This window comes from Phyllostomus discolor, chromosome 12 (assembly GCF_004126475.2).
Source record: "Phyllostomus discolor isolate MPI-MPIP mPhyDis1 chromosome 12, mPhyDis1.pri.v3, whole genome shotgun sequence".
In the NCBI taxonomy this organism is placed as follows: Eukaryota; Metazoa; Chordata; class Mammalia; order Chiroptera; family Phyllostomidae; genus Phyllostomus; species Phyllostomus discolor.
In genome coordinates this window covers 41,983,778-41,995,177 of record NC_040914.2, presented here as the reverse complement: position 1 = coordinate 41,995,177, position 11,400 = coordinate 41,983,778, and the positions used below count along the sequence as shown (strand labels likewise).

The following is an 11,400-nucleotide window of genomic DNA, read 5'->3' as shown; positions in this document are numbered from 1 at the left end:
AAGACCAGAGGGCGGGGCGGACCCCAGGGGGAGGGGACAGCAGGAGGTACACTGGGTCCTGGGCCCGAATGCTGGGGCTCGTCCTTCTCCCATAGTTCGCCCACACTTCGGCCTTGTTTCTGGAGCGGTGTCCCCAAGATGTGTACTAGTTTGGGTGCCTCGGTGTGGCTCAGTGCCCACAGACCTTCTTGTGAGTTCTTAGTTTCGTGTGCCGGACCCTTTTAGCCCCTCCTCTGGCTGCTCCCAGGCTGGCGGCCGGCAGCCCGCCGGGAAACAGGAAACAGGCACTGACCTCCCCACTGTCCTCCTTGTCCTCCTCGTCCTCCTCTCGGAGGAGCATATCCAGGATGTTTCCTCTGATCTTGAAGTCCCTGGACGTGCTGAGCTTCATGTGCTGCATCAGGTTCACCTGGGGCAGGGCGTGGGCGTGACCGTGGGCTCTGGCCCTGCCGCCCGGCCCCCGGTTTCTGCTGCCCCTCAGACACAGCCCCTGGGCCTGTTTCTCCGTCCGCCGCCCCACCCCCCCATGACGACGGTTGCAGTCGGGCCATAAGGTCGGAAACAGGGACAGGCCGCAGTGCTTCCCTGCTGCGGCCTGGCTGCTTCCGTGTGCCAGGTCCCCTCCCCCCCCCCCCCCCCCCCCCCCGTCAGGCGGGGTAAATGAAACGGTAGAAAATAACAGAGTATGTCTACCTTGGACCTCTTGGAAAGGAAGATGAGAAACTTCTCATACTGTTCAATGGCGAAGATGAGATTTGGGATTGGCTTGGTTTCCCGAAGAACTTTGGCCTACAGGGCAGAGAAGAAAAGACCCCCGTTTCAGGGTCCAGGGCTTCTGAGCCTGTCCCCTGAGGCCGCCAGGAGACCCGCTCACGGCCCTGCCGGGGGGCTGGGCTGCCTTCCAGTCACACGCGGTTTTCATTCGGCACCAGCTCTGGTCGGGTCGGTCTCACCAAAGGACTTGGACGTCGCTGGAGATCACACGACCCTCTCCTTTACCGCAACTCCCACGCCCTCGGCGTCCCCTAGAGGCTGGCAGAGGGGAAGGCCACCTGCGGGCGGCGGCTGCCTCGCGGGCTCAGCCGTCCTCAAACAAGCAGCCGGGCTCGCTCTGCCCGGGCTCTGCTGCTCCCCGGTCTGCACGCGGACTTCTCACCGAGGCCACAGTCTCCCTCTCCAGTCTCAAGCACAGCTTACAGAGCCTTCGGCAAGTTCTCACACTTGTGTGTATTTACCCCCCCGCCCTGCCCACAAACAAGGACACTTCTTGTTTTTTTCCTCCTAAGGAGGACGTTCTGGGAGGTAGTTCTGCATCTTTCATGTCTGCACGGCATCCTGCAGCCCTGACACAGCTCCCACAGGCCCACCGACCACGTGGATGCCCGCGGGTCCGGGCCCCCCAGAACTCACTCAGCAGCTGCTGCGCGCTGCCCCTGGGAGGCGCGCTCCGGAGTCCCCGGGGTCCCCGCTTCTCTGCACCCAGAGCGGCTCTCACCCGCACTCGAGGGGGCACCCCTGCGCCCACTACCCCTTCCTGAGAGAATCCTTCCCAGTCGGTATCCTCACTTACTTCCGTTTCTAAAGAGCGAGCTCCAGGTCCTCTGGTGCTTCCTGCAGGAAGCATGTGCTCTTTGGCTCAGAGGGACAAAAGATGCCCATTGACAATAAAACCCACTGGCTGAGCAGCAGCCGCACACGCTTGTCCGGCCCCACACACGTGTTGGTAGCGGCTGCTGAGATGTAATTCACGCACCACACCGTCTGCCCGTGTGCCGCAGTTCCGTGGTTTTCGTACCGAAGATTTAGAGCACCTTCACGCCCGCAGATAAAGGCTGTACCCCCTTAGCAGGCACCCCCCCCCCCCGTCTCTGCAGTGGACCCCCAGCTCTAGGCAACCGCTCATCTGCACAGCTCCCGCGACTGGCCTCGTCCAGCAGCAGCCACCCTGCCGTGAGTGTGGGCCGTGGCTTACCATGGCCACGGCGACAGCTGACGTGGCCTTTTTCTTCCCTCCCGCGCGTTTGGGGCTCCTGCTCTTCTTGTTCTGGAGAAACAGAAACAAACTCTCATTCCTGAAGGCTGCGGCAGCATGGTGGTGGTTCCCTAGGAAGGCGATCACAGCCGAGCGCAGGGCTGCTGGGGGGCCCAAGTCTGGAGACTTGGGAGGAGGCTGGAGAGGCTGTTCCCGGGCCTGTGGGCTTCTGCTCAGAGGCCACCGCCCGATGTCTTACAAGCCCTGTGGCTGGTTACGTGCTCAGGGGGATTGAAGGTCACAGACCACCTTGCTAGGTGGCAGACAGTGGGAGGACAAGGAGCTCCTGGAGACAGTAAGAACTGATCAGGGAACTAACTGGAAGCACAGGACCCAGACGAGGCAGAAGAGTCTGAAGAGACAGAGGGAAACCACTGGCGAGAGTGCGGGGGACACGCAAACCCGTTTTCCTGTGGTGCATGGGGAGAGAGAGAGACGCAGCCCGGGGGCTAGCCGACTCGCAGAAGGAAATGAATGCTCCGGCCCAAGCCCCACACCCCCCGGCAGCGTCCGCGTCCGCGAGGACCACGTGACTCCAGAGCAGGGGCCGGCGGACGACAGCCACAGGCCGACAAAACCTGCCCGCTGCTTGTTTCAGAAAACGTTCCACTGGGCACCAGCCACGCTCTTTCACTTGCACACCGTCTGGCTGCTCGGATGCAACACGGGAAGGCCTGGCCAGTGGCGACAGAGGGCACAGCCCAAAGAACCCCAAACGCTTGCTACCCGGCCCTCGGCAGAGGAGCTGCCGGCCCGTCACAGAGACCGACGACCCGGGCTCACACCTCGGCTCCCTCTGCACTGGCGTGCAGCCCCCTGACCTCCTCTCGTGACTCACGCGGGGCAGCTGCCGGCCACACGGCGTGGGGAGGAGGGGAGGCGAGAGGGCCCCGCGGACGCCGGCTGGGCCAACCCAGCGGACACGGCCTTCCAGCAGCGTCCCCAAGCTCCCCACTGTGAAGTGCTCCGGTCTGCCCAACAGGGCTGCTGCTGCTTGCGACAGAAGTTCTCGAACAGGACTGAGAGTGACGGCTGAACGTGTATTACTATTGCCCCGCCTGCTGGAAACTTGAATGTGCCTACAGCCCCTGACAGAGGAGAAACACGCCCGAGAATCTCTCCCAGAACCCCTCTTCCGGAGGGCTGTCTCAGTCGGCACAGCACGCCCGGCGCGGTGGGGCCCTCTGCGGGCGTCTCGGTTAACACTTGGAGGTGGGGACTCACAAGGAGATTTAAACGGGGAAGCTTACGCGAGAGAAAACACGCCTGCCGGGGCCTGGGCGAGGCAGGACGGGGCCAGAAGTAACGGCCTGACGAGGAAGGGCTGCAGGCCACCTGCCCGGACAGAGGACGGCTGCTTCTCTCTCGGCCCAGGTCACAGAGCCGGCACAGAGACACAGAGGCGGGGGGACACCTCTCGTCGGACTACGGAGAGTGCCTTCCGCCAGACCAGGCGACGGCCACTTCGGCCCCGACAGCGTCCAGAAGGCCGGCTGCGCCGGACCCGCCCCAGACGTCCTCAGGTTCCCCCTCGGGAACAGCCCGGCCGCACTCCGACTGCTGAGACTAAGGGGCCTGGGGGGACAGGAGCTGATTCTGCACCTTAAGGACACCTGGCAATTTCTGGAGGCGTTCTGGCTGTCACAACTGGGGGCTGCTGTCGGCAGAGATGCTGTTCCGTGTCCCAAAGCGCAAGGGCAGGCCCCACGACAAGGAGTTACCTGGCCCACAACGTGAGCCGTGCAGAGGCTGAAAAACCCTAGTCTGGGCCAACAGCAATGGGGGCTCGGGGAATGCAGGAATCCGTTGGCATTTGGGACCAGACGATATTCAGAGTGTCCCCAAACCCCTAAGAGCCCATCGCGCATGTGACTCAAGTGGTGGCGGCAGCTGAAGTCCCTCCCCCGCTGGCAGTGCGGCCACCCTCCCGACCCTCAGCCCCTGACCCGGCCCTTCTCCGGCGCCCGCCGCTGCCCGACTCACTCCCCCACAGCGCACCCACCGGCACAGACTTGGAATCCCACAGTGCAGCCGGTCTCGGCCCTCACCCGCTCGTTCTTCCCGCTCTCAATGTGAGCACACCGGTGACTCTCCCTCCACGTTACATAGGACCTTTTCCTGTGCGTGTGACTACAAGTTTCCCTGCTGCAAAGATCTGAAGCCTTGGTTTAGTCTCAAACAGGCACCTCCGGCTCACGGCGAGGGAGCAGCTTTGCCCGCACCCAGCTCGGGTGACCCAGCACACCCTGCGACCGTGCGGAGGCCTCGGCACTCGGAGGCCTACCGCGGTGCGTACCCGGAGCCGCTCACCTGCACGTAGGAGATGAAGGAGTAGCACAGAGGGGTCAGGTGCGAGCCCGACAGCTTCACCTGCAGCGAAGGAGGAGGTGGCTGACACGCCGGCAGGAACGACACTCCCCCGCCCCTGAGAGAGGCACTCTCTACTCACCAGCTTCTCCATGATTTTGGGGATCCCGCTGGAGCTCTGACACACCTGGAGATACTAACAGGGGATCTCTGGGTATAGCATCCCGCCCCATGTAAACGTCCCACGAGACCACGGCCAACGGAGCATGACTGGGCGCTCTGACCGGGGCGGGCCGTCACCGAGCACCCCAGACCCATGGCTCCGTCGCCCCCCCCTCCAAGCCCCCGAGCTGCGCCGACAACAGGCAAGGGGGGCTTTCTGCTTCTCGTTTGTCCAGCTCCCTGCTTAAAAACCCTCCATCTAGGGGAAAAAACGACCGGCTACTCTTCCTTTAAAAAACGCCGGTGAAGAGAAGGGCCCAGCGTTTCCACTGCAGAAGCTCAGCGGCCCCCGCAGCGCAGCCAGAGCCGCTGGCCCTCGGAGCCAGCGGTGCTGCTGCAGGGGTGCTGCTGGGGGCCGGCCTGCGGCCTCGCCAGCCTGTCCGTGCCTCCGTGTGCAGGGCAGGCCACCGCTCTCTGCGGGTCCGTCAGCGGAGGACCACAACGTTCACGTGCAAGGATACGGTTTTTGCTAACAGATACAAACACGCATTAACTTCAACTCCACGGAGAGCATGCCTTCTGATTTTAAAAAATGAACTTCCTGCCCACCCCACTACCTGACTTGTAAAGCGCTGAACACCTGTCTACCTGTTAAAGGCGAGAACACCTCTGTTAGTGCCCAGACTGGCCGAAATACTGCAGCTTGTTTGTGCAGCGGGGAACCCGGCTGAGTTCTACAGCTACAGGTTAGGCTCAGCCCGCGGAGGCAGTGGAAGGGGCATTCACTCTTCAACAGGAGTCGCACCCGCACAGGCCGAGGGGACAAAGGCCTCTGAGGGCAGGTTCAAAACTGGGCCGTGAACCACTGTTTCCTGGCCTGTGGAGACCACAGCAGGACGCGGCCCGGCCTCTGGCCCGGCTGGGCCCCGTGGGGGTGACCCAGCTGCTCCCGGTCACTCACGTATCGGACGAGGGCCGTGAGCACGGTGTACATCTTGCAGAGGGCCCTCAGCAGGGCGTCCACGCAGCCGCCCGAGGGCAGGGCCGTCTGCACCAGCTCGTGGAAGAGCGTCAGCAGAGTGCCCAGCTGCAGGACCACGGCCTTCTCCCCGGGGTGGTGGGGAAGGGTCGCCTGGGAAGAGGCTGCTTCTGCAGGGAAACGAAATCGCCACATTCAAGCCCAACCGGCCTTCTCCTCTGGTGGGAGCGAGGGAGGTTCAGAAATCCACTCCCACCCGGGGAGTGAGCTAGGGAGCGTGCAGGGCGGTGGGCCTGAGACCGGCCACGCAGAGCGAGTGGACAGCAGCGGCCACGAGCCACAGTGCTGTCCACGGTCAGCTCGGACAGTCGTGCGTGGGCCCAGTCGGGGTCTGGGTGCCTTCGCTCTCGTCACGATTCCCAAACCCCACCCTGGTGCGAACCTTACCTGACGAGGTCTCTTGGCTCGCTTGTCCCTTGAGCTTGGTGATTAGCCAGTCCACTTCTTCTAGAACCTTCTCAGCCTGACTCAGAATCAGCAGCTGTGAAAGAAAAGAACGCCTGCCACGGCTGACCGCACCCAGCTGCTGGCGTCACAGCATGACCACGGCCCCCGCGGTGGGTCCCAGGCCTCAGGGCGGAGGCCAGTGTGACGGGCCCTCCCGAGACACAGAAGGGCAAGAGCACAAGGCTGTTTCCCGGGGCTCCGGGGTGATGACTCACACAGACGGTAGGGGCCGCTGTCCTGAAATTCACCATCGCAAAGTGGTCGGTTTTCTCCACCTCCACGTCCTGGGGCGGGACGGAGAAGCGCACCGTGAGGGGGGCCCGCGGCCCGCCCCCACCCTGGCCCAGGGGCTGCGCGGGGGGCTCGCCACAGCACCTCGTCTATGTCTCCCAGGTGCCCGTGCACGTCCTGGGACAGGTCGCGCAGCAGGGCCACGGGGCTCTTGCATGCAGCGTGGAGGCTGAGCAGCAGGGTCATCAGGCCCTTGCAGAACAGGGCGTCCTCTGGGGCGGGAAGGAGAGAAGCACCGCGGGCCAGAGTGCAGTCAGGGCTCCGGGGCGGTGACGCGGGCGGAGCCTGCACTCGTCCTGCCGGGCACAGCGCCCCAGTCCCCCACCCACTGACTCGCACGTCCCTCCACGGCCCGGGGGAGGGAGATGTCCCCCTTACGAGGCAGCCCTGACCGACCACCATGGAACCAGCACTCCTGAGGCCCTGTGCCTCACTGCCCCTTGGAGGAATCGGCTCCCCTGACCTCCGACCTCACATCTAGCAGCGTGTGGTTTTGACCACAGCCCCTCTGCACCCACCCCGAAGACCACCTGGGCTGGTCTGCTCACCGAGGGGGTGCTGCGGCGGGAACAGTCAGCCGGCCACAAGCACACGTGAGCGCGGCCGTCAGTGGCCCCGCCAGCCGTGAGCGAGTGGCCCGGCCGTTCCACACCGTCCAGTGGCCAGTCGCACTGACCCGACTCGGCATCAGTGGGACTGGCCACTCGGCCGTGTGGGTGCGTGCTGTTTGGAGAGGACGACTCCAAACAAAGCCCGAAAGCAGGAACGTGGGGGGAGACTCACCCCGGCTGTTCTCCTTGCAAATCTTGGTCGTCCAGGACAGCATCTGCACAAACTGGAGACCATTTGGATGTTAGCAAACCCTCCCGGAGGTGGGCCTGGACGAGCCCTGGACCCGTCCGATCCCAGCCGCCCTCCTCACACACTCGTGTCTGGGTCTGACGTGCTCCCACTGGGACGAGCAGGAAGTCCGCCCGCAGTCAGGAGCGTCACTCGGGCTCTCCTCGCACTGCAGCGCACGAGACTCGCAGGCCAGCGCCCTCAGAAAGGGCCCGACCCCCGGGGTCGGGTCTGCGTGCTCACCCCTGCACTCCGCCCCCCCACAGCCACGCCTGAGGCCGCAGTGCCCGTGCTCCTTCCCACGCCCCACTGTCTGGAGGCGTCTTTAAGGACATCAGGTCAGTGGAGAGGTGTAGGGAGAAGATCCTGGCCATAGAAACAGTACAATTGGTCTTTAAGAGCCCAGAGGCTAGAGGCGGCTAGAAGGGAGTGGGAGAAGAAAGAGAGAAAGAGGCAAAACCCACACAGTTTCCCCAGGCGGAGGAGGAGGCTGCGTGGCCGGAGCCGTCTGCTCCAGCAGCGCCTCCCACAGGCCTTCAGCCACGGGGACCCTGCAGTGCCAGGCAGCGGGGGACTCACTCTTGGTCTCCGGGGCACAGTCAATCCACAGCCTAGCCCTGGGAGCTCTCTGTGAACCGGTATTGAAAGGTCCCCAGGCAGAGTGTGACACGTGACCAGGAGGAGGAGGAGGAGGAGGAGGAGGAACACTCCTCTGTGTGAAGGGCAGGGGCAGGCAGAAGGGCCTCTGCTCCTACTTGCTTCTGCAGGAACACAGAAGCCCTGGAAGGCCTCGTCGTCTTCCTGGAAGGTATCTGCTCATTTGGGGGGAGGAGCAGCTGACCAGGTGGGCGGCAGGGACAGGGTAGAAAGGAGACCACGTACTAGGAATATTTTTATAATCTCTGGTTTCTAAATACTGGGACCTTACGACCTATTTAAAATAAAATCCAAACAAGACCCCCAAAAGGACTGGGGCTGGGAGGTGACGAATTTTAAAACAACGTTTCCTGTGTACGTCGGCCCTCCCAGACCCATTCGTCTCCCACCCCCGAGGCCCCGCCTCACTCCCCGGCACCGCACATCCTTCCCAGTCCTCTGCGCTCCGAGGCAGGAGCAGGACGATGGGACGGAGAGTGAGTGGGGGTGAGCCTGCCAGGCGCTCCCCCGGCCATCTGAGCTCAGAGGGTGGCATAATCAGGCCCGCTCTCCAGCTCTCGCACCCGACACCCCGGCCTCCGTCTCCCAAAGGCCCGCCCCCCTGAAGCAGGGGCCCACCGGGGCGCCCGTGCCCAGGGCTCCAGCGAGGCTCCCCACCGGGTCAGGAAGTGATGCGGGAGAAGCACGGGGTGGGCCCCGGGCGCTCGAGGATTCTCTCCGTCAGGCCGTTGGGAGATCACTCCCGAGGGCAGCTGAGCCCCAGCACGCGGCCCTGCTCTGCTTCCTCTGGGTGTGAGCGCTCTCGCACACCCCACACCGACACGCTGACACAGCCGCACACCCCGCACACTGACCCACACAGCTCACCCCAGCAGGGCCGCTCTGCTCCTGGGTCCTCACCACACTCCCTGGCTCAATGACCCTGCTGGACCTGTCCCCAAATCAGCACCAGCTGACCCTGCCGAGGAAGGCAGCTGCTGAACGCCCCCTCCTCTCTAAGTAACTGACATGTTTCCAACTTGAAAAAGAGGAAACAGGAAGAGGGAGTGAAAACACAGGTATGGAAGGGGGAGGCGCCCAAGCGAAGGCGTTCTCCCGCGGTGCTCACCGTGGGCCTGGACGGCAGCCGCGCTCCGGCCCTGTCGGCCGCGGGCACCTACGTCACGGCAGACGCACCACGCAGGAGCGGGTACGCCTCCCAGATCGCACGGTAACTCGGGAGCACAGCTCAGAATGACAGTTAAAATAAACTGGACGTGGAGCGGACACTCGGACGTGTTCCTTCCAGACGCAGTGCCCCCGGCCTCGGGGGGGCGGGGGGGAGCGGGGCACGCACGCACCTGAGGGGAGGCGGGCTCCAGCAGCCTGGACAGGCCGGAGAGGATGCTGACGAGGAGGGAGGCCTCTTTGCTGTTGAAGTCTTCCTCTTGGTTGCTGAGCAAGTTCAACAAGGCCCTCTGAGGGAGGAAAGCACAGAGAGCCGTGTCGGCAGACACGTCCGTGCCCGGGAGAAGCAGTGTCTAGCCAGAGAGTCCCCGGGCTGGGACACGGAGCATTCAGAACCACCCAGGTTCCGAGAGGACAGAATCAGAACCTAAACTCAACCCACAGCTCGTTTCCTGCCCTGTTTTCCACCACCAACGTGAGTGTTTCCTTAAAACTACGGCCGGACCCCCCGCCCCGTCCCACGCACGTCAGGAACAGCTGTGTGCCCAGGCCTGGGGGGTTCAACGCCCCCCAAGCCCACCAGCTGGCCCCAGCACTCCCCTCACACCCTCCGCCTGCCCCTCCTCCTCCCCTCGAACCGCCTGAAACGCTCTGCACTCGGTGCATCTCTTCCCCACCCCAGGGTGAGTCCTGTTCTGAGGTGTGATCCCCGGCACCTGCACAGTCCCTGGGACACTCTGAAGTGGGAACCTCAAAAAGACCCTGGAATTGTGGCCACGGACCTCATGGTTAGAAACTAACAGGCTTCGCTGTCCCGTCTTTCTGCACATCTGACACACCCCAGGGACACCAGGGACACAAGACAAACCCCACCCCTCCCAGGCTCCTGCTGTCTCCACGTGCCAACCCCAAGAGTGGGCCCTGGAAGCACCGACCGCGACAGGGTGGGCCGGCTTCCCACACACACGCCCAGCCCCCTCTTAAACTCGGACCCTCCATTCTAAGAGCTCCGTCCTCTTGCTCGGATGATGACTTGTTCCTGTCCTACCTGTTCCCTGTCGGCTGTTCTCACCAGCCGGCCCCATGGACAGGCCCTCTGCCGCACCCCACCCCACCCCGGGCCAGGCCGCCCAGGCCGCCCACCTGGAACTGCCGGATCTGGAACGCAGCCCGCTGGGTGAGGCCAACGTCCGCCTCCTCGCCCTCGTTGTCCGGGACGTCTAGGGAAGGGAAAGAGCTCACCTTCTCTGAAACAGACTTACTGTGCTTTTTCGCTTTAACAGCTAAAATTTTAGAAAGTTGGAAGTCCAGAGGCAGATTTAAATATATTCAGAAGAGAAATTCTGCCATTTCCTCATTTTCACCACATTCCGTGTTCCAGACACTATTTGTAGTTACGTGGGATCCAGTGAATGCCGATTCCGAACCCACGGTCACCCACCAGCAACAGCAGGACTGTCCTCCCATGACCTCTGACGGGTTAATAAACAGGGTCCAGAGGCTGGGTTAAGGAGGAGAATGGGAGGCCCACCCAGCGCGCGGAGGAACAGGGGCACCCGGGGCGGGAAGAACTGCTGCACAGCGCTCAGGATCCTCTGCACGCCCTCCAGGCACAGCAGCGAGATGCTCTTCCCTCTCTCCTTCCGCCCCGACTCTTCCACGCAGGTGGGGACGGACGTGTACCTCCAGAGCAGGACCCTGCACGGGCAAAGGGGGTTGTTATGGTTACAGTCAGCCTCCCTGAGGTGCAAGTCCCACACAGTCAACCTCACACCCCGCAGATGGGCGCACAGCTCTGTGAAATTCAACAACCCTGACGTGTGCGATCACCCCGCACTCGAGACACTGCAGCCACCCGGAAAGCTCCTTCGCGCTCCCCTGTGGTCGGTCCTCTCTCCCTGGGTCCCCGAGGGACCACCGCTCCCTTCGTCCCTGTCCCCACAGTTTTACCGACGAAGCGTTCCGTGAAAGGGCACCACGGAGTGCACAGCCTTTGGAGCCGGGCTCTGTTACTGAGTGCTCGTTTCTGAGAGTCACCTGTGCGGCTGCACGTGTCGGCAGCTCGTCCCAAGTCACCCCGAGGCGTGGATGTGCCACAGCCACCCGCCCTGTCAACTGTCCCCCGGCGGGCACGTGGGCTGCTCCCGTGTTCTGCCACTGCAGGGGCAGCTGCCGCAGGCAGGCCCCCCGACGTGGGTCTGCGCTCTCGGGTCTCCCGGGAAGACGCTGAGGAGCGGCACGTGCAGGCCACGTGGCAGGGCCCGTCCCGGCCCCGGCAACAGTGCACGCGCTCCGGCCCCTCCCCACCCAGGGCAGCACGAGGCCCAGTGGGCCTCTCCATGTTCAGGTGCCCCGACAGACATGCGGCGCCTGGGTCCCTGCGCCCTTCATCCGCATGTCCGCACTGGAGAGCTACGTGCACCCTTTTCTGTCCTCGTGTGGCGGCCGTCTAGGTCTC

At 63.5% G+C, this 11,400-nt stretch overlaps 1 protein-coding gene across 1 annotated transcript in view; it reads right to left on the bottom strand.

Moving 5' to 3' along the window:
* FANCI (FA complementation group I) overlaps positions 1-11,400 on the bottom strand; it is a 31,350-nt gene that overhangs the window by 649 nt on the left and 19,301 nt on the right. The window contains exons 25-37 of the mRNA XM_028502362.2: positions 10,474-10,640; positions 10,086-10,162; positions 9,116-9,232; positions 7,062-7,113; positions 6,363-6,490; positions 6,203-6,271; positions 5,928-6,021; positions 5,463-5,650; positions 4,482-4,535; positions 4,343-4,402; positions 1,973-2,044; positions 694-789; positions 293-409 (exon numbers count right to left, since the gene is read on the bottom strand). Coding sequence (XP_028358163.1) covers positions 293-409; positions 694-789; positions 1,973-2,044; positions 4,343-4,402; positions 4,482-4,535; positions 5,463-5,650; positions 5,928-6,021; positions 6,203-6,271; positions 6,363-6,490; positions 7,062-7,113; positions 9,116-9,232; positions 10,086-10,162; positions 10,474-10,640 — 1,291 coding nt within the window. The remainder of the gene's footprint in view (positions 1-292; positions 410-693; positions 790-1,972; positions 2,045-4,342; positions 4,403-4,481; positions 4,536-5,462; positions 5,651-5,927; positions 6,022-6,202; positions 6,272-6,362; positions 6,491-7,061; positions 7,114-9,115; positions 9,233-10,085; positions 10,163-10,473; positions 10,641-11,400) is intronic.